This window comes from Triturus cristatus, chromosome 12 (assembly GCF_964204655.1).
Source record: "Triturus cristatus chromosome 12, aTriCri1.1, whole genome shotgun sequence".
NCBI lineage: Eukaryota > Metazoa > Chordata > Amphibia > Caudata > Salamandridae > Triturus > Triturus cristatus.
Window position 1 is genome coordinate 775,744,561 of NC_140595.1, and position 22,413 is coordinate 775,766,973.

The window sequence follows — 22,413 nt, forward strand, 5'->3', positions numbered from 1 at the left end:
ATGGAGAGGGCCTGTAGAGTACAACAGGTCCCCCAGAAACAGTGGGCAGCAATCTTGTGGCTCTCCTTTTCAGATAAAGGTAGAGACAAGCTCCTCACTGTTAGAGAAGAGGATGCTGATGACTATGAAGTCCTGAAAAGTGCATTAATAGATGGGTTTGGCTTAACCACTGAGCAGTACAAGTTGAAGTTCAGAGACACCCAGAAAGCACAGAACCAGGACTGGACAGACTTTGTAGATTATGCAACCAAGGCTCTGCAGAGTTGGCTGGTTGGTAGTAGAGTTACTGATTTTAAGGGATTGTATAATCTTATAATGAGAGAACAGATCCTTATAATTGCCAAAACCAGTTGTTGCATAAATACCTGGTGGACTCTGATCTGACCTCTCCCCAAGAATTGGGAAAGAAGGCAGACAAATGGGTCATAACCAGGGTGAGGCAGAAAACCCAGAACCAAGGGGGTGACACCAAGAAGCAGGATCCTAAAGGCTCTGAGAAAGGTGGGGGTAAGTCAAAAGACCTGAAGTCTTCACAAGGGTCCCAAAAATATGCATCTGGTGGGGATTCACAGTCTACAAAGGGAAAAGGCCAAAATAAGCACTGGTGCAAATTCTGTAAACAGAAAGGGGACTGGACTTCTGATTGTAACAATCCAAAGACCAAACCACCACCACTCCTGCCCTTAAGGCAACTGTTCCCCCTAGTGCAGCTACTGGTGGAGGTGGTAATCAGAATAAGGGTGTAGTAGGGTTAACCCTGGGTTCTGAAGTGGACTCTGGCCTAGTCAGAGTACCCACTCAGGCATTGCTGATTTGTGATGGAGACATTGATATGTCATTCCTAGTGAGCCCCAGTAATCTGGGCAAATACAAACAGCAGCCTGTAATAAATGGCAAACAAGCTTTGGCATTTAGGGACACAGGTGCTAGTGTCACCATGGTGGCAGAGGATCTTGTGGACCCTGGACAGATCATCCTGGGTGAAATGTACCAGGTTACCAATGCAAGCAATGTCAGGACCAACCATAGTCTGGCAGTTGTGAATTTCTCCTGGAGAGGGGTAACTGGCCTCAAGAACGTAGTAGTCAGTGCAGACCTCCCTGTCGAATGTCTATTGGGCAATGATCTAGAGACTTCAGCCTGGTCTGAAGTAGAGTTATGGACTCATGCAGAGATGTTGGGCATACCTGCAGAGGTATCTGCTGTGACCAGGTCACAAGCCAAAATGCATCAAACTGAACCAGCTCTGGATCCTGAAAGTATGGACCAGGTGCTAACCAAGAGGAGGGAGCAGTAGGGTTAAGGTAGTGCCTTCCCCTCTGTCTCAGATCTCAGATTCCCCTCCTGAGGGAGGAGAAGCAGATCCTGAAGAAGGAACTGCCCCAGAGGGACTTGAGCCTGATCAAGTTGAGTTCATGGGGGCAGGGTGACCTTCCAGGGAAGATCTGAGTAAGGAGCAACAGTGCTGCCCCTCTCTTGAACCCCTCAGACAGCAGGCTGCTGCTGAGGCTGCTGGGAGTGCGAGTGGGTCCCATAAAGTTTATTGGGATGAGGGACTCCTATATTCTGAGGCTAGAGATCCAACCCCTGGAGCCACCAGGAGGTTGGTAATACCTCAGAAGTTTAGGGCGTTCCTCTTGACCCTAGCACATGACATCCCTTTAGCAGGACACGGGCCAAAACAAGACCTGGGACAGGCTTGTTCCACATTTTCATTGGCCACACATGTCAGAGGGCACCAAGGAGTTTTGTCGCTCCTGTGTCACTTGCCAAGCCAGTGGCAAGTCAGGTGGCACAACAAAGGCCCCCCTGATACCACTGCCTGTGGTGGGGGTACCCTTTGAAAGGGTAGGGATTGACTTTGTTGGTCCCCTTGACCCTTAAACAGCATCTGGGCACAGGTTTATCCTGGTGGTAGTGGATCATGCCACCAGGTACCCAGAAGCATTTCCCCTAAGGACCACCACAGCCCCTGTGGTGGCAAGAGCCCTCATTGGAGTCTTCTCCAGAGTGGGTTTCCCAAAGGAGGTAATATCTGACAGAGGTACCAACTTCATGTCAGGGTATCTAAAAGCAATGCGGAAGGAGTGTGGTGTAACTTATAAATTCACTACTCCCTATCACCCACAATGCAATGGGTTAGTTGAAAGGTTCAACAAAACCCTAAAGGGAATGATTAAAGGCCTCCCAGAAAAGCTTAGGCGAAAATGGGACCTTTTACTTCCCTGCCTTCTGTTTGCATACAGAGAGGTCTCACAGAAGGGGGTTGGCTACAGCCCTTTTGAACTTCTGTTTGGGCATCCTGTAAGAGGTCCATTATGTTTGGTAAAGAAGGGCTGGGAGTTACCTCTCAAACCTCCCAAACAGGATGTGATGACTATGTACTTGGTCTCCGCTCCAGGGTGGCTGAATACATGAAGAAGGCAACTAAAAACCTGGAGGCAAGCCAAGAACTACAGAAAGCTTGGCATGACCAAAAGGCTGTACTGACACTATACCAGCCAGGACAGAAAGTGTGGGTGCTGGAGCCTGTGGCCCCAGCAGCTCTCCAAGACAAGTGGAGTGGTCCCCATATAATTGTTGAGCAAAAGGGAGAAGTCACCTACTTGGTGAATCTTGGAACTCCCAGGAGCCCCCTTAGGGTGCTCCATGTCAACAGATTAAAGCCATATGTTGACAGGGCTGACATAGGCTTGCTCATGGCAACTGATGAGGAACAGGAGGAGGAGACTGACCCTCTCTCTGACCTGCTCTCGCAGAACCCTGATGATAGGTCAGTAGATGGTGTTGCTTTGGCCAGCAGCCTCACTGACCATCAGCAAACTGAATGCAGACAAGTTCTGCAGCAGTTTAGACATATGTTTAGCCTGACCCCTAGTCAGACTTCCTGGTGCACCCATGAGGTGGACAATGGAGACAGTCTGCCTGTCAAGAGTAAAATCTACAGGCAACCTGACCATGTCAGGGACTGTATCAGGACTGAAGTCCAGAAAAAGTTGGATCTGAAAGAAACACGTTAGTTAGATTCCTCACCTTAGAATATCCCCAGGCGTCAGACTGGATCCGGAAGATTTTTCGTCAGCAATACCCCTTGCGCGTCGCTAGGCGTCGTCTGCGGCTCCGCGTCCGTCGTCGGCGTCGTGCGCCGGAATGACGTCGTCGGAGTACTTAGACGCCGCCCTCGCGCGCTGACGTCAGTTCTTCTTTTTTCCGCGCCAGTAAGCGCAGATCCGGGAGAGCTACCCCTTTAGTCAATTTTTGACTAACTTTTTGATCCTTTTTGATCCTGTCTATCGACACCGGTGCCGGTAGGATGCCTGGGTTTAAAGCCTGTACGGACTGTAGCCGATTGATGTCGGTTACGGACCATCACCGCCGGTGCCTGTACTGTTTGGGCCTCGACCACGACGCGGAGTCGTGCTCGGACTGTAAGGCCCTGACCTCGAAGGCTAGACGGGAGCGGTCCCGTAAGCTTCTCGAGATTCGCCACTCGGCTCCGCGCGTCTCTCGATCCCGGTCCAGGAGGAGGTCCAAGGATCGGTCGCGGAGCCGCAGCCGACGTCACCATCGGTCGTCGGGATCAAAGTCTTCGGGTAAGTCGAAGCATTCCAAGAAGTCCAAGAGACGTCATCGCTCTTCGGACTCCCCTCGCCGGTCGCGCGACTCGGTCGAGGGTCAGGGTGGTTCCACCCCCGCGGCTCCGGCGGAGCCGCAGGCGCCGCGTCCATCCCCATACCCTCCGGTCCCTGGGACTAACGCGACACCGGCGGAAGTCAGTGCCTTCCTCTCGGCCATGAGGAACCTGGCTCCGCCGTCGGCGCCCGCTGGTGCGCCTTCAGGCCCCGCGGACCCGACTGGGTTGCCTTGCCAGCCGGCGGCTCCGGCCCCGGCGCCGTTGACGGCTCCGGCCTCGACGCCGCAAGCGCCCGAGGGACCCGTTCTCGAGTCCCCGTCGACGCCGGTCAACCTTGTCACTCCTCCACCGGCGTCGACTCCGGTTCCACCCCCGACGCCGACGTCGACTCCGCTCGACGCCGTGCCCCAGTTTAGTCCCGGTCCGGGCCCGGCGCCGGTCCGGCGTCGATGGACGCCGAGATGGACGCCGCTAGAGACACATTTTGTCTACCGCCCGGCTCCGTTACTTTCTCCTCTACACCAGGAGTCGGATGATGGGGACTACTGGGAGGGATCCGAGGATCCTATGGCCCATCAGGCCCAACTGTCCCAGGACTGGGCAGATGAACTGGGGGAGGCCAGTGGTCTGGATACCTCGCCAGACACTGGGTTCATCTCTCCTCCGACTGTGGCTTCGGAGGAGGGTGCTGCTTTCTCCGTGGTGCTGCGCAAGGCGGCCGCAGCCCTTGGGCTCGAGCTACCTGCCGTGGCTGTGAGGACGAACGTCCTCACTGAGGTGCTTCAGTCTACAGCAAGCTCCACTGAGCCTCTGCTGCCGTTCAATGAAGCCCTCACTGACGTTCTCCAGTGCACCTGGTCCAAGCCCTCCACAGTTCCTCCTGTGGACAGGAACGTTGCCAGGCGCCACCGCCCTGCTCCGGGCGACCCCAGTTTTCTGTCCCAACACCCTACCCCTGAGAGCCTGGTTATCCAGGCCTCCACCTCCCAATCCTCTTTCCCGACCGCCCCGCCGGACCGGGATTCCAAGAGACTGGAGCAGTTTGGCAAGAAACTGTTCTCATCCCTTAGTTTGGGCCTGCGGTCTTTGAACACCGCTTGTCTCTTGGACCGTTATTCCCACTCTCTGTGGGATGCGGTGGAGGACGCGCTGCCCCTGTGTCCGGAGGAGGTCCGGACACGCCTTACCCAGGCTCTGGCCGATGGGAGGGATGCCGCGCGACATGCCATACGTTGTGGGCTTGACACCACGGACTCGCTGGGTTGGGCCATTTCCACCACTGTGGCGCTTCGACGTCACGCCTGGCTGCGGTCCACGTCGTTTTCCGGCGATGTCCAGAGCACTCTCATGGACATGCCGTTTGATGGCACTCGCCTGTTTGGCGAGAAGGCGGACAGTGCGCTGAACCGCTTTAAGGACTCCCGGGCTACGGCCAAGTCCTTGGGCCTCTCGGCCCCGTGGTCGCAATCTTCCGCTTTTCGCCCCTTTCGTGGCCAAGGAAGGGGTGCCTCCTCACGTGCACCTAGCCACCAGCCGCAGAACCAACCTGCGCGCGGTCGCGGACGTGGTTTCCGCCGAGGCGGATCTGGAGGACGACGAGGTCAGCCCACATCCACCCCGGCAGCATCCGCCTCAAAGCCTTCCTAGTCCGAGCTTTCAGGCCCATTCCACGCCAGTGGGCGGCAGAGTTCGCCATCACCTGCTCCACTGGCGGTCCATCACATCGGACAGGTGGGTGCTGCAAATCGTCCGAAGGGGCTACTCCCTCCCCTTCGAGACGACCCCTCCAGCCATGCCACCGCAGCACCACCGTATCTCGGGGGATCATTTGCATCTTCTCCACGAGGAGGTTTCCGCCCTCTTGGCCAAGGGGGCCGTCGAGCGCGTTCCGAGCCCAGAAGTAGGTCGTGGTTGTTATTCCCACTACTTTCTGGTTCCCAAGAAGGGCAAAGGGGGCCTCCGCCCTATCTTGGACCTTCGGAACGTCAATGCCTTCCTCCGGAAGGAAAGGTTCAAGATGTTGACTTTGGCTCAGGTTCTAGCTGCCCTAGACCCCGGAGACTGGATGGTAGCGTTGGACTTGCAGGACGCTTATTTCCACATCCCCGTCCTGCCGGCCCACCAGCGTTACCTGCGGTTCACGGTGGGCCCAGAGCACTTTCAGTTTACCGTGCTCCCCTTCGGCCTCACCAGTGCCCCTCGGGTGTTCACGAAGGTGATGGCGGTGGTCGCAGCTCATCTGCGCAGATCAGGGGTTCCAGTCTTCCCCTATCTCGACGACTGGTTGTTGAAGGCGGGCTCGCCCCAGACAGTCGTCTCCCACCTCCAGACTGCGGCGGATCTCCTGCATTTGCTGGGGTTTTCCATCAACGTGCCGAAGTCACACCTGAGTCCCTCTCAGAAGCTCCTCTTCATCGGAGCGGTTCTCGATTCGGCGCAGTTCCGGGTCTATCCACCGGAACAGCGGGTCCAGGATATACAGGCCCTGATTCCCATCTTTCGGCCTCTATCCTGGGTTTCGGTCAGGCTAGTGTTGCGGCTTCTGGGGCTGATGGCCTCCTGCATCCTAGTAGTGCATCACGCCAGGCGGCGCATGCGGGCTCTGCAGTGGGACCTGAAGTTTCAGTGGGCCCAGCATCACGGCAACCTGTCCGACCATGTCTTGATCTCGGAGGGCACTGCACAGCAGTTGCAGTGGTGGCTCACGGACCGCGATTGGGTCATGGGCAGGAGCCTCTCCCTTCCCCAACCGGAGCATGTCGTAGTGACGGATGCGTCCCTCCTGGGATGGGGTGGCCATATGGGAGAGGCGGAGATCAGAGGCCTCTGGTCTCCGGCGGAGTCTCGTCTCCACATCAACCTGTTGGAGTTGAGGGCGATCCGACTTGCACTGAAAGCCTTCCTTCCCTCTGTCAGGGGCAGTGTCGTGCAGGTGTTCACGGACAACACCACCGCCATGTGGTATTGCAACAAACGGGGCGGGGTGGGGTCGTGGACCCTTTGTCAGGAGGCTCTGCGCCTCTGGACGTGGCTGGAACACCAGGGCGTCACCCTAGTGGTTCAACATCTGGCGGGCTCTCTGAACGCCAGAGCGGACGAACTCAGCCGCCGGTGCATGATGGATCACGAATGGCGTCTGAACTCCGAAGTGGCGCAAGGTCTCTTTCAGCAGTGGGGAGAGCCTTGGTTAGATCTATTCGCCACCGAAGAGAACGCGCAATGTCAGCAGTTCTGCGCGTTGGAATTTCCAAGGCGGCACTCGCTCGGCGACGCTTTTCGTCACGAGTGGAGTTGCGGTCTGTTGTACGCCTTTCCGCCTATACCACTTCTGCCCAGAGTGCTGAAGAAGATCAGGCACGACCGGGCCCAAGTCATCTTGGTGGCTCCGGATTGGGCACGAAGATACTGGTATCCCGAGCTACTCAGTATGTTGACCGATCCCCCGATAAGTCTGCCCCTTCGGGAGGATCTTCTGTCGCAGCAGCAGGGGACGGTCCTCCACCCGAACCTGTCCAGCCTCCACCTCCATGCGTGGAGATTGAGCGGCGGCAGTTGATGCCATTTGACTTGCCTCCTGAAGTCTGTGATATCATTCTGGCAGCCAGGCGTCCCTCCACAAAGACGGTATACGCCTGCCGGTGGAACAAATTTGTGGCATGGTGCACAGCAAAGGCTGTGGATCCCCTTTCCGCCCCTCTTTCTGAGGTTCTCCTCTTTCTTCTTTCTCTGGCCCGGCAGGGCTCTGCCCTGGGCACCCTGAAAGGTTATCTTGCTGCCATCTCTGCCTTCTTGCGGCTTCCTGATCAGCCTTCTCTATTCAAGTTCCCTGTGGTTACACGCTTTCTCAAAGGCATTACTCACACGTTCCCTCCTGTCCCTTTTGTAATGCCTCAGTGGGACTTGAATCTGGTCTTGACATTCCTGATGTGCGCTCCCTTCGAGCCTCTTCACAATTGTCCTCTTCGTCTTCTGACTCTTAAGACTGCTTTTCTGGTAGCCATCACCTCGGCTAGACGGGTGAGTGAGCTCCAGGCTTTATCTTCAAAGCCTCCTTTTCTGTCTGTTCATCCGGACAAGGTTGTCCTTCGGCCTCGTCCCTCCTTTCTTCCGAAAGTGGTGACTCCATTTCATCTTGGGCAGTCTGTCACCTTGCCCACCTTCTTTCCGCCTCCGCATCCTTCCAAAGAGGAAGAGAGGCTCCACCGTCTGGACCCAAAACGTGCGATCTCCTTTTATCTGGACCGCACAAAGCAGTTCCGGGTGGACGACCAACTTTTCGTTGGATACGTGGGTGCTAAGAAGGGGAAAGCTGTGCACAAACGGACCATCTCTCGGTGGGTCGTTTTGTGCATCAAAATTTGTTACTCTTTGGCAAAAAAGGACCCTCCTGTTGGGCTGCGCGCCCATTCTACTCGGGCCACAGCGGCTACTACTGGCTTGGGACGGGGAGTCCCTTTGCAGGACATCTGTCAGGCGGCGACGTGGGCTTCGCTACACACGTTTGCCAGGCATTATTGCCTTGACAGCCAAGTCCGGAGGGATGGCTTCTTTGGCCGTTCTGTCCTCCAGGACTTTCTGGTGTGATCTTGGTTCGCAGACCCACCTCCGGGGATGGTATTGCTTGGGTATCTATTCTAAGGTGAGGAATCTAACTAACGTGTTTCTTTCAGATGAACAAGTTACTTACCTTCGGTAACGATGTATCTGTAAGAAACATTAGTTAGTTAGATTCCTCACCGACCCACCCATCCTCCCCGTTCTGCGAACTGACATCTAGGGTTAAGGTTATCCTTTTCAGGCCCCTAGATTTTATTTTTGGCACCAGTGTCGGTCTTCGCATGGCTCTGCGTTCCTGGCGCGGAAGGCTATGTACAAGAACTGACGTCAGCGCGCGAGGGCGGCGTCTAAGTACTCCGACGACGTCATTCCGGCGCACGACGCCGACGACGGACGCGGAGCCGCAGACGACGCCTAGCGACGCGCAAGGGGTATTGCTGACGAAAAATCTTCCGGATCCAGTCTGACGCCTGGGGATATTCTAAGGTGAGGAATCTAACTAACTAATGTGTCTTACAGATACATCGTTACCGAAGGTAAGTAACTTGTTCAACTAGGTGTAATTGAGCCTTCAGAAAGCCCTTGGGCTAGTCCAGTAGCCCTTGTGCCCAAACCTCATACCCAGGGTGGTAGGAAATAAATGAGGTTCTGTGTAGACTACAGAGGCCTCAATGCAGTCACCAGGACTGATGCCTATCCAATTCCCAGGGCATATGAGCTAATTGATACTTTGGCCTCATCCAAATATCTGAGTACCTTTGACCTAACAGCTGGCTACTGGCAAATCAAGTTAGCTGATGATGCCAAGGCCAAAACAGCATTTTCAACCCCTGGTGGGCACAACCACTTTGTGGTGATGCCCTTTGGTTTGAAGAATGCACCTGCCACTTTTCAGAGGTTGGTGAATAAAGTTCTGACAGGGATGGAAACCTATTGCTCACCTTATCTAGATGATATTGCCGTCTTTAGTTCCACCTGGCAGGATCACCTGGTCCACCTCAGAAACGTTTTAGAGGCCCTGCAAAAAGCAGGCCTCACTATCAAGGCCACTAAGTGCCAGATAGGGCAGAGTCAGGTTGTGTACCTGGGCCAACTTGTAGGTGGAGGCCAGGTTCAACCATTGCAGAGCAAAATCCAGACCATAATGGAATGGGTAGCTCCAACCACTCAAACACAGGTGAGAGCCTTTTTAGGCCTGACTGGGTACTATAGAAGGTTTGTTAAGGGATATGGATCTATAGTGACCCCCTTAAATGATCTTACCTCAAAGAAAATGCCAAAAAAGGTTCAGTGGACAGCTAGCTGTCAAAAGGCATTTGAAGACCTAAAGCAGGCCATGTGCACTGCCCCCATCTTCCATCTTACAGAGTCCAGACTACACCAGGAAGTTCATTGTCCAAACAGATGCTTCTGAGCTGGGTGTGGGAGCTGTACTGTCTCAACTGAAGGATAAAGGTCAAGACCAGCCAGTAGCTTTTATAAGCAGAAGGCTGACCCCTAGAGAGAAACGTTGGTCAGCTATAGAGAGGGAGGCCTTTGCTGTGGTATGGACCCTGAGAAGTTGAGGCCATACTTGTTTGGCACTCACTTCATAGTACAGACTGACCACAAGCCCCTCCTATGGCTCAAACAGATGAAAGGTGAAAACCCTAAACTTTTAAGGTGGTCCATTTCCCTACAGGGGATGGACTATACAGTGGAACATAGACCTGGGACCCAACATGCCAATGCAGATGGACTCTCAAGGTATTTCCACTTAGAACACGAAGACTCAACTGGTCAAGGTTAGTTTAGTGTCCCTGTGTTTGGGGGGGGGGGGGGGGGTTGTGTAGGAGAGTAGGATCTGCACTTATGTTGCCCCCACTTTTTTTCTAATGTTAACACTGGTTTCTGGCTATAGTCTGTCTGGGTCCCTGCTAATCAGAGCCCCAGTCTCTCTGTTCTCTCTAAACGACTTGGAGTGCATATTAGATGCACTAGTGATTGGATACTGTGGTACATTATGAGCCCCTAGTATATGGTACCTTAGGTACCAAGGGCATAGGTAGTTCACAGGCCTACCAGGGGCTGAAGCATGTATTATGCCACCCCTGGGAAGCAGACTAAATCTGACACCACAGGCCTGCTACTGCAGCCTGGGTGAGGTAGTGTTAGCACTCCTCACTGAAGTATAGGTTCCCTATATCTCACCATACACACACATATAAAACTATCAGTCACCCCTAAGGCAGGCCCTATCAATCCTGAGGGCAGGGTGCTTGGTTTACAATGTGAGGGGGTGCTCTCTGCCTGAGCAGGGCCCCTCTGCAGCTGGCAGAGTCTATTCTCTGTGGCTGTTTGTGGATGCGGTTAAACCATATACTCTTAAGTGCATTATAACCTACCGGTAAATGCTAACTTTGGAATGACTGCATCAAAACATGTCGTGTTTGGTGTCAAACAACTTGGAATCATACCCCCACACCAGTAACTGGTGTGGGAGTATGATTCCACCCCTTCTAGAGGGGAAGACATGTACCTACTGTGGAAACACGGTAGAAATCTGAAAGAGCCCTGGCATCACAAAATGGATGCCACCAGCACAGACACTGGGCTGTCCTCCTGCTGCTGACCGAAACTCGCAGTGGAGGAGGCCCACAATAGGCATCCTGTCACAGGGAGGTGTAACCACCTTCCAGACAGGATTTAGTGTATTGGGGCTGGGTGGGTGCACTCCTAGAGTGCTTTGAAGTCCTGCACTGGGGGAGCAGTAGGCTCCTCTGTGCATATGCCAGCTCAAACCGGTTCAGGGGCTACCTGTCCCTGCTCTGGCGCGAAACTGGACAATGGGAAGTGTGTGTAATCACCCACTTTCCTGACCCTCCCATAGGAGGAGTCATAGAGCTAGTCCCTTCCTTTCCTTTAGAATAAGATTGGAAAACCTTGCCATTGCAAATCAGATATCCCTGGACGACGCTCTACAAGAAGAATCCTGGCCCTTCGATGTTCCACTACCTTTGGAAGACTGAAGAATCTCCCTTGGAGTCAAGGCTGGCAGGCACCAAAAACTTGAAACAACGGTCACAAACTTTCCCGCTCCCGCTGGAGTCCGAAGTCCTTGCAGCCCCGGAAGTGGATTTCCTGACTTCTCAACGGCCATTGTGAGTCCCCAGCAAAGCTGAGGCGAGTGGACCCGATGAGTGACGAGGAACAGCAATACCCGTGTACCGTGCACTATTGTCGAGTGCAACCCCTTCACGACGTTGTACGAAATTGTGCATTGGACCACGTGTGGCCCAAGCCTCCAGCAGGATTTGCCTCGAAAATCAGAGGTCTACCTCGTCCCGAGTGACCGTGGGCTCCTGTGAAGTGAATCCTCACGAGGCGTCTCCGCAATCCCTTGCCCGTTGGCTTGTGGGTCCTCCGAAGACTTTCTCATCAAACCAAAGGGCTCCCCTGATTGCTCCAGGCCTGCCCTGACTTATCCTAGCTGGGTGAGTCCCTCAGACCTTGCTGGTCTGCACCGCTGACTTTCTTCATTTTCCACAATACTTGCTGTTGCCAAAGCTTGTTGGCTCCAATCCGGTTGCTGACACCTCAGTAAGCTGCAGACTTCGTGGTACACTCCGAATCCAGCTCTTGGTCATCATCGATGCCTCCTGGACCTCATGGCTGAAGAGTCAAACCACCCTTGATCACCTGAAATCACCTGACGACTGTGGGGCATCCATCTTCCTGACCCCGGGTAACTGGCAAGTGGCCTTGAACACTGTCCCTTCTGCTTTCAGGTCTTCTTCATCCTGAATCCAACCTTGGATTCCACCGGACATTTCTCCAGTCTTCCCAAGCAGCAAATCTTCTTCGGCTTCCATTGAAAACGACGACGCGACCCGACACCAAAAACACCTATGCACCCGGCTTCCCTGGGTGAGGTAACTCGTGCACTCCGGTGCTCCTGTGCGTTTTCCAACCGCGACTTGCTCTATTGAAATCAATAGGGAACCCGCAGGTGTGTTCTCACACTGCACGCGTCTCCCGTGGGTCCTTTACTTACCTGCCTTGGGTGGATTAGTGAGGCCCCAGCGATTCAACAGGCCCTAGGCCTTGTCCCCTTGCAAGTCGACATTCCTAAACCTCTTTTTTAGTATATGATCTGGTACGCCCCTGGGGCCCCAGCCATATTTGTGCTTAACTTATTGTGAAGCGTTGATATTTGCATATGTTCTTGACTTCTAATCTCATAAAGAGATCAGTAGAGTGTGTCTAGTAATGAATACATATATATTTGATATATATACCTGTGTGGTGTCCTTTCATTTGGTAATACAAGAGATTATAATGTAAAACAAGCTGCTTTACATTCCTCTGAGACTTAGCCTGAAGGCTGCTCTCCACAGCTACCACTAGGATAGCTTTCTTTAAAAGGTTGTCTTAAACCTATCTACCATAAGAGGCGAATTGGACTGGTGCAAGGCGGCCACTATAACTAGTGACCAGCATATGCCAGGCCAACTTCTCACACTTGTTTGCGGTTGATTGATATTGCTTTGATTTATTAATGCTTCTAAAATCAATATCTCTGGAACCCTCTGGTTAATCTTTCTTGTTCTAATGTCTAACCTCTTTCATAAATACAGCCTATTTTTATAAATTGGTATTAAATTTCTTGAGTGTTGTGTCGATTTCTTCAGTTGCTTTGGTACTGTTTAAATGCTTAACACTTTTTCCTCTGTGTAAGCCTTGCTGCTCAGTGCCACAGCTACCCAGTGTTGAGCTGAGGGTTTGACAGGAGAAACCTAAGGGTTCTAAAAGGGGTTGGGAAGTGTATTACACAGTGAGGTTGCACGACTACACCATATATTAAACCCCCCATTTCCTCACATGTAGAAAACAAATATTTGGACAATTAATTTCCCTACTGACCTGCATTTGAAGAAAATTTGGAGTCCCCCGCATGAATCATGAGTGTTGGAATGTATGAGTAGTTTGCATTGTACCATTACCAGAAGCCCTGGGGCATTAGTGGCAAATGAGCATAGTCACTAGCTATCTAAGGACCTGGAAAGAATGTTTGACTTCTGAAAATCTCATTCCTCTTGGCTGCAAACAAGAGATTACCACTAAGTAGTTTACTCTTATGCAGGCCGGCATAGGGTTTCTCTTTACATGGTTTGTAGGCTCATTCAGCAGGAATGACTGGAACCAGGACTATAGTTTTAAGAATAGTTTCTATTGTGGGCTTGAGCAAGGCTGCTACATGCCGTTAGTACATATTGTTTGCAAGTCTGACAGCTTGATTTTTGCCTGCAAATCTGAGTACAGCACACCTGTTAACAACTGTAGGGAGGTAGGGTCCTTCTAGCATGGTTACCCCCACTGTTTGCCTAGTGTCAGGGTGTTTTGGACTAGTCGGACTGGGAACCTGCTAATCAGAACACAGTCACTGTGGTTTCTCCCTAAATTTGACAATGGTAGGTACTTTGGTACCTTCCTAATTGGCTACTGGTGTACCCTTCTAAGCCCCTAGTATATGGTACTGAGGTACCCAGGGCATAAGTACACCAAGTGTCTCCCATGGGCTGCAGCATGTATTTTGCCACCCATGAGAGACCACTCAAACTGTAACTACAGGCTTGCCATTGAAGCCTGTGTTAGCTGGTGCTAGCACCACTCACAACAGATATATGTTTCCTTATATCTGAGGTCACTGCACTTAAAACCTATGAGTCACCCCTAAGACAGGCCTTTCAATCCTGAAGACAGGGTGCTTGGTTCTAAGTGTGAGGGTACCCTGCATAAGCAGGATACCTCCCACAAATCTAGCAGTCTATTCTACAGGGTTTGTAAGTGCGGTCAGCAATTTTAGACATATAGTGGACATCAGGTCAATTACTAGATGTCTAATTATATATTGGCTGCACCGAAACCAGTCATGTTTGTTATCAAACATGTTAGAATCATACCCCAACACCCATTCCCGTGTTGGATGTAGGATCCCCTAGGGAGCCCCCATTTATTTCCAGTACCAACCTTTCAGAGTCTTAACGGCAAGCTATTGCTGCTGCCAACCACAGACACAATTCTGCCCTCCTGCTGCTGAACCAGGCTTGAGCAGGGGAAGGTAGAACAATAGGTTTCCTGTCACCGGGAGATGTAACCACCTCCCAGACAGGACTTAGTGTGCTGGGGTGGCGGCTTTTGCCAGCACCACCAGACTGCTTTGAAGGGCACATTTGGTGCCCTCCTTGCATACTCCAGTTGGAACCCGTTCAGGGAGCCGTTGGCTCCTACTCTGGGGTGAAACTAGACAAAGGACATGGGAAGATCCTCCTCTCTGTCCAGCCCCTCCTCTGGGTGGGACCTGTTAATCGTCCCAACCCTTTCCTTTGGGTACTTAAAGGCTTACCTGTGGGTGGCTCTTCAGATACGTGGTGGGACAAGATTCAGATCCGAAACCACTTAATCTTTAACCATCTGGGCACGTTTGGCTTCGCTGAACTTTGCTTTGGGGACCTAGACTGCATTTGGAAGACTCCTGCTGCACCTGGTCACATCGTCATGCCAGTCTTCTGCGTTCTCTGGGCCTGTGCCCCTTACAGGTTCTTCTCCTGGCTTGTGGGCATCCAAAATACCCAAAGAAATTTCCCTTGGAGTGAAGGGGTTACTCCCCTGCATCTGCAGGCACAGCAACTATGCTGACTGGTCTGCTGCTCCTGACGTCCTACAGACTCCGAAAGGTTTAGCAACATAGGTGATGGTTCTGCAACTCCGAGGCCTGCACTTTTTTTTCAGCACATTTTAAGCCAATAGCCCTCATCTGAACTTCTGGAGCAGTACCCCTATGCACCGCGGTGACTTGCCGTTGCCAAGGCTTGTCGACTTTCTTCTCCAGAGATCTTTGGGCCCTAGAAGCTCCAGCCTCCAGCATCTCCTGCTACCACTAGCTTTGTCCTCACTACATCATCTGCACTTTGTGCCTGCATTCTTGGTGAGCTGCTCGAGGTCCTTTTGCAACTCCTGTGCCTTTGGCCTGTGGGTCCTCTTAAGGGTCTTCTTTGGTTCCAGCTGGCTACCTTGCTTGCTCAGGATCTGCTCTGACTCTCCTGTACTTGGTGAGTTCCCTGGACCTTGCTGGTCCCGACACTGCACCCTCTTTGTTTTCCTTGTCTGTTGTTGTTGCGAATGCTTGTTGGTGCTCCCGACGGACACCGAACCCCTGGCTCTTGACTTCCGACGTGGGACACCTCGTGAACTGCTCCTGGTCTTCCACAGCGTTGCCTGGTCTGCACAGCTACAGCGACAAGGTCACCGTCAACTCTCCTCTGCTGTTTCTTTGTTCATTGGTGGTCATTGATATTCCATGCCTCCTGGTCACTCCCGAGTGGCATAGACTCTGTCCCCTCTTGTTGCAGGTACTCCTCATCAAGAATCCACCCTTGGATTCCACTGGACTCTTTCACCTTCTTCACCAGTGGTATCTTCACTTAAGTTCTCTTGTGTGGTCAACTGTGGTTTCCGACGTCACTTCACACCTATGCACCCAGCTTCCCTGGTATAGGTTTCCTGGTTCCGGGGGTATCCATGGGTGGGGTAACTCTCCAACCTTCCATCTTCCACAGGGTTTCTTTATGCTCCTCTGGGAAGGGTCCTTCTTCTTTAAAACTGCAACCGCGACTTCCCCATTGACTTGTATTGAGCACGCGGCCGTGTTCCCACTCAGCACACGGCCTCTATGAGGTACCTGGGAACTTACCTTTAGTGGTTCCTTGGGTACCTGGCTCTTGTAAGTCTTCCGGGTACAGTCCCTCCTTCGGTCGTGGTTCACATTACACTTTTTTAGTATATGGTTTGGTCTCCCCTTGGAGACCACTGTGTATTTGTGCTACTTACCTGTTCTACTGTTGAAGTATTGTGTGTATTGTGATTATATCTCCGGGTAGGAGATATACCAATGTGTTAGTGAGTGTTTATAATGAATACATATTTTTATAACTACATTGTCTGGTTCTTTTTCACTTAACCTACACTATATATCTGAAAGAGACTATTAGTTATGGATTCCTCCCCTTAGAATTACCCCCAGGCGTCAGACTGGATCCTTAAACATTTTCTTTGCAGTACCCCTGCGCGTCGGTAGGTGGTGTTGGCCGACTCCGCGTTTGTCGTTGGCGTCATGATTGCCGGAATGACATCGCAGTATCTACTTAGACGCTGCCCCTGCACGCTGATGTCAGTTCTTTCTTTTTCCACGCCAGCCATTGCAGATCCGGAGAGAGCGGTACCTGTAGTAATTTTTGACTGTCCTTTTCAACTTTTTTCGACTTCTTTTTCGAGTCGTTTGACTCCTGGTGCACAGGGATGTCACATTGGCTTACCGCCTCAAGCCTTGTGGCTCCTGTCACAAGTTGATGCTGGTGACGGATCCACATCTTGTGTGCCTCTGGTGTCTGGAGCGCGACCACGATCCAAAGTCGTGCTCCGACTGTCGGGCCATGGCCCGAAGTCTTTGCAGGAGTGGTCCCGAAAGCTTCTGGAGGCCCGGCAGTCAGCTTCGCGCCGCTTGATGTCCCGGTAGAGACAGAGGTCACGGGATCGGTCACGGAGCCATCACCACTACTCCTCGTCGAAGTCTTCATCTTCGGGTAAGTCGAAGCACGAAAAGAAGGCAAAGAAGCACTGTCGCTCTTCTCGTCGTCCCCGTCCATTGGCCAACACGACGCGAGATGCAGAAGATAGTCATCCTGCTCTGCCTGCAGAGCCTGTTGCGTAGACTCCAAGCCTCCCTCCCTTTCCGGGAGCCCGAGTGACCCCTGCCCAACTTCGTTGCTGTTACAAAGCCCTCCACTCCATCGTTGGGCAGCCCGACTCCGCCGGCTCGCCTTCGGGCCTCGTGGACTCAGCTGGGGGTTCTAGGCCTTCGAAGCCGGCGGCTTCGGCCCCGGCGCCGCAGGGCCCCCAGGATCTTGCCCTGGATATGGATCGGCGCCAGTCAACCTTACGACACCTCTAATGGCGTCGAATCCATTGACGACACCACCGCCCCTTCCGCTGACATTGACCCCACCCTCCCCCTCAACATGGACACGGAGCCCGACCGATGTCGGTACCGGCGCCGACCGGTACTTTTGTGCCCTTGTTCTACCCTGGTGTTCCCTATCGCCCTGAGTGGCGACCAGAGGAGGTTGAGGAGGACTGGAAGGGGACTGTTGACCCTCTGGCAGACCAGTTGGAAGAACCGCACTGGAGAGAGGAGTTGGGTGAGGCCAGTGGTCTGGACACTTCTCCAGGCCTTGGCATGCTTTCTCCCCCTGCTGTGGCTACGGAGTAGGGTGCATCATACAGAGTGGTGTTGCCTAGGGCGGCTGAGGCCTTAAACCTCAAGGTTCCTACGGTGATGGTCAGGACTAACCTTCTGACCGAGGTGCTTCAACCGGCAGCGGCCTCTTCGGAGCCCCTGCTGCCGTTTAATGAGGCCCTCACAGAATATCTTCTGGGCACTTGGTCCAAGCCCAGCACAGGGGCACCTGTGGATAGGATAATTGCCCGACGCTACCGCCCAGCCCCGGGTGACCCCATGTTCCTCTTCTCAACACCCTACCCCGAGAGCTTGGTGGTCCAAGTGATCTACTTTCAAGGGCACATTCCCTACCGCTCCACCTGATCGGGAATCCAAGGAGCTGGATCACCTTGGGAAGAAGATGTTTTCTTCCGCCAGCTTAGGACTGTGGTCGGTGAACACCGTATGTCTCATGGGCCACTAAACCCACTCTGTGTGGGATACGGTCGTGCAGGTGCTGCCACAGTGCCCGGAGGAGGCCCAGGCTGTTCTCTCCTGTGCAGTTGCTGGGGGTAGAGATGCAGCGATGTTCACCGTATGATGTGGTCTGAACACCGCGACTCGCTAGGCAGGACGATTTTAACGTTAGTAGCCCTGAGACGCTATGCCTGGCTGAGATCCACTGGCTTTTCGGACGATGTCCAATCAACTCTTTTGGACATGCCCTTTGATGGCCATCGCTTGTTTGGCAACAAAGCAGACAACGTGCTCGAGCGCTTCAAGGATTCTAGGGCTATGGCCAGATTCTTGGGCCTCGCTACCACCTCTCGTACCTCTCAGTCTGCTTTTAACCCATTTCGTGGCTACGGAAGGGGTGCCCCACCACTTCCCCCCAAGAGCCACAGGCCTGCGCAAACTGGTCAGCCTCTGCGCGGCCGGGAACATGGAACCCTGTGTCGTGGGTCAGGGAGCCAGCAGGCGGGCCAGTCCCCCAGTGCCCCCTCTTCAGCAGCCTCCAAACCTTCCTAGTCCGACCCTCCAGGGCCATCAGTTGCCAGTGGGTGGCAGGATTCGCCATCATCTCCCCCACTGGTAGAACATCACGTCGGACAGGTGGGTTTTGCAGATAGTCCGAAGGGGCTACTCCCTCCCCTTCAAGACTACCCCTCTATCCATGCCACCTACATTCCATTGCATGTTGAAGAATCACTTGGCCCTTCTTCGCCAGGAAGTTATGGCTCTCTTGGCTAAGGGAGCCATCGAGCGCGTCCCTGTGCCAGAAGTAGGTCATGGTTGCTACTCCCACTACTTTCTGGTGCCCAAGAAGAACAAAGGCCAGCGTCCTATCTTGGATCTCAGGGATGCCAACCGCTTCCTCAATAAGGCAGTTCAAGATGTTGACATTGGCTCAGGTTCTATCTGCCCTCGGCCCTGGAGACTGGATGGTAGTGTTGGACTTGCAGGACGCCTATTTCCACATCCCTGTCCTGCCGACCCACAGGCGGTACCTACGGTTCACAGTAGGCCATGCGCATTTTCAGTTTACCGTGCTCCCCTTTGGCCTTACCAGCACCCCTCAGGTGTTCACGAAAGTGATGGTGGTGGTCGCAGCTCTTCTGTGCAGATCAGGGGTTCCAGTCTTCCCCTATCTCGACGACTGGCTGCTGAGGGAGGGCTCGCCCCAGGCAGTTGTCTCCCACCTCCAGACTAAAGCGGACCTCCTGCATTCGCTGGGGTTCACTATCAACGTGCCGAAATCACACCTGATTCCCTCTCAGAAGCTCCTTTTCATTGGAGCGGTTCTGGAGACAACACAGTTCGGGCTTATCCTACCGAACAGACAGTCGGGGATATTCAGGCTATGATTCCGATTTTTCAGCCTCTATCCCGGGTTTCGGTCAGAATGACCCTGAGGCTACTGGGCCTCATGACCTCCTGCATCCTGGTGGTGGATCATGCCAGGTGGCATATGCAGGCTCTGCAGTGGGACCTGAAGTTCCAGTGGGTATAGCATCAGGGTAATCTTTCCAGTTGTGTCCAGATCTCAGAGGGCACTGCACACCAATTGCAGTGTTGGCTAATGAACCAGGATTGGGTCAACGGCAGATCCCTCTCCCTTCCCCAACCAGAGTTCACAGTGGTGACAGATGCGTCACTCCTGGGATGGGGCGGCCACATGGGGGAGGCGGAGTTCAGAGGCCTCTGGTCTCTGGTGGAGTCTGGGTTCCACATCAACCTTCTGGAGCTCTAGGCGATTCGTCTTGCACTGAAAGCATTCCTTCCTTCTGTCAAAGAAAGAGTAGTGCAGGTGTTCACGGACAACACCACCGCCATGTGGTACTGCAACAAACAGGGCGGGTGGGGTTGTGGACCCTATGTCAAGAAGCTCTCCGCCTTTGGGCATGGCTGGAACATCACGGCATATCCCTGGTGGTTCAACGCCTGGCAGGTTCACTGAACGCCAGGGCGGTCGAACACAGGTGTATGATGGATCACGAATGGCGTCTTCACTCGGAGGTGTTGCAAGGTCTCTTTCAGTAGTGGGGAATGCCTTGGTAAGATCTATTCGCCACTGAAGAGAACGCGCAATGTCAGCAGGTATAGCGTGTTGGGATTTCCTAGGCGGCACTTGCCAGGCGACGCTTTCCATCACGAGTGGAGTTGCGGTCTACTATACGCCTTTCCGCCTATACCACTTCTGCCCAGAGTTCTGAAAAGGATCAATCGCGACCGGGCCCAAGTCATTCTTGTGGCTCTAGACTGGGCATGAAGAGTCTGGTATCCCGAGCTCTTGAACATGGCCATCGATCCTCTAATGGTCTCTTTCAGATGAACAAGTTACTTACCTTCGGTAATGATATATCTGTAAGAGACATATATTAGTTATGGATTCCTCACTGCCCCAACCATCCTCCTCGTTCTGTGAACTGACTTCTAGAGTAAGGGACTTCCTTTCAGGGCCCTAGTTTTGTGTACCAGTGGTCAGTGTCTTGCATGGCTCTGCGCTTTTGGTGTGGAATGTTGTGTAAAGAACTGACGTCAGCGCACAGGGTCGGCGTCTAAGTAGATACCACGACATCATTCCGGCGATCACGTTGCCAACGAGGAACGCAGAGTCGACCACCGGCACCTACCAACGCATAGGGGTACTGCTGAAGAAAAATTCTTCAGATCCAGTCTCACGCCTGGGGGTAATTCTAAGGTGAGGAATCCATAATAATACATGTCTCTTACAGATATATTGTTACCGAAGGTAAGTAACTTGTTCGATTAGTACTGGTAAAACAAGCTGCTTTATAACCTGTCTGTACTAAGCCCGAAGGCTGCTCTCCACAGCTATCACTTAAAGAGCTTTCTATGGTTGTTTAAGACCACTAAAATCATTATAAGGGTTGTCTGGATTAGTGCAGGGTGCTTCACTTAAATAAGTGTGCACAGTATACTAAGCCCCCTACAACGACATATTATTGCAGTATTTCTTTTCCCAATGTTGCTGATTTGCCAGATGATTTTCTGATGCTCATTTATTGCAGATGTACTGTTGCAATATAATGTGCTATACATTTTGAAGTGTAGAACTATGCCAGACTTTACTGCCTTATGATAACATTCCATTGTGATTATCCTTATTTGTGCTTGGTGATCTTATTGAAGTTCTTGTATTTCTTATTTCATAGGCTTTAGAGGCTCTCAACAAAAAGGACTTGACAGAAATAAAATCCTATGGCCGACCTCCTGTACTTGTAGAAACTGTAATGCAAGCTGTCATGATCCTGAGAGGCAATGAACCCACCTGGGCGGAAGCAAAGAGGCAGCTTGGTAAGGATAAGAATTTCAAAACCAGGGCTTCATGGGTTGGACTTGTGACCCATCTTTCATATGGTCACTGACAATGTATGTATGTGTATGACTTATCTGATAGACTTCTAACTGCAGATTCCTTTCTTTAGACTATTCCTCAGGCGTCAGACTGTATCCTGAAGTTTTTGAGCCATCCTCTGTGCACTGGTAGGTGGTGTCGTTCGGCTCTACGTTGACATCATCCATGCCGGAAATGATCTGCACTGTACCTATATAGGTGCCACCCAGACGCGCTGTCATCAGTTCTTTCCTTTCCATGCCAGATAGCGCTGATCCAGTGAGAGCTACCCTCAATCATTTTTCGACTTGCTTTTTCTGCAACTTTTTGGCAACACTTTTTTGGGAGATTTTCTCTCCTACTGTGACAGAATGCCACTAAGAAACTGGCTAGTTTCAAATTATGATGTGCCTGTCACAGGCAGATGTTTGTGACAGACCTACACTTGGTATGTTTATGGTGCGTGGAGAGGCACCACAAGTCCAAGACCTGCGAGGACTGCTGTGACATGCTCCCAAAGGTGCTGAGGGAGTGATCCCTCTAGCTCCTCGCCACACAAAATCAAATGACCCCCTCAGCGCTCAAGATCCGAGTCGTGCGGAAGGTCCCAGGACCAATCGCGGAGCCGCATGGAGTGATGGTTGTCATACTCAAAGTCGTTGAGTAAATCCTACAAACACTGCACTTGTCGAAGTCTTCCAATGAGGTGCAGGAGCCTCGGCACTCCAGGTTTCACGTTTCAGAGGAGCCTGAGTAGGGTCAGCTCTGCGCTTTCTTGACTTTCCCGGAAACGGAGCGATCCTCGCTTAGCTGAAGAAATTTTATGAGGCCATGCACCTCATATCTGGGTAGCCTGGCCCTTCTGGAGCACGTTCTGGCCCCACAGGCTTGGGAAGGGCTCCCACTAGATTCTCACTGATGGGCTCATCCTTGGGCCCCATGGATACCAAGTTGGATCCAGAGTGGAACTGCCGTCGAGACCAGGGCCTTTCTCTACACATGCTCCAGTGCTGCCACACCCGGTGCTGCCGATGCCTCATTGAGGCCACATTTCCATCCCAGTTATCATTCCTGACTCCGAAATGGAGCTGAATGTGCATCACTCAG

The 22,413-nt window shown here is 52.6% G+C and overlaps 1 protein-coding gene across 1 annotated transcript in view; it reads left to right on the plus strand.

The window, feature by feature from the left end:
* Positions 1 to 22,413, plus strand: part of DNAH2 (dynein axonemal heavy chain 2) — a 2,945,517-nt gene that overhangs the window by 2,177,116 nt on the left and 745,988 nt on the right. Inside the window, exon 63 of the mRNA XM_085638712.1 lies at positions 21,125 to 21,266. Coding sequence (XP_085494838.1) covers positions 21,125 to 21,266 — 142 coding nt within the window. The remainder of the gene's footprint in view (positions 1 to 21,124; positions 21,267 to 22,413) is intronic.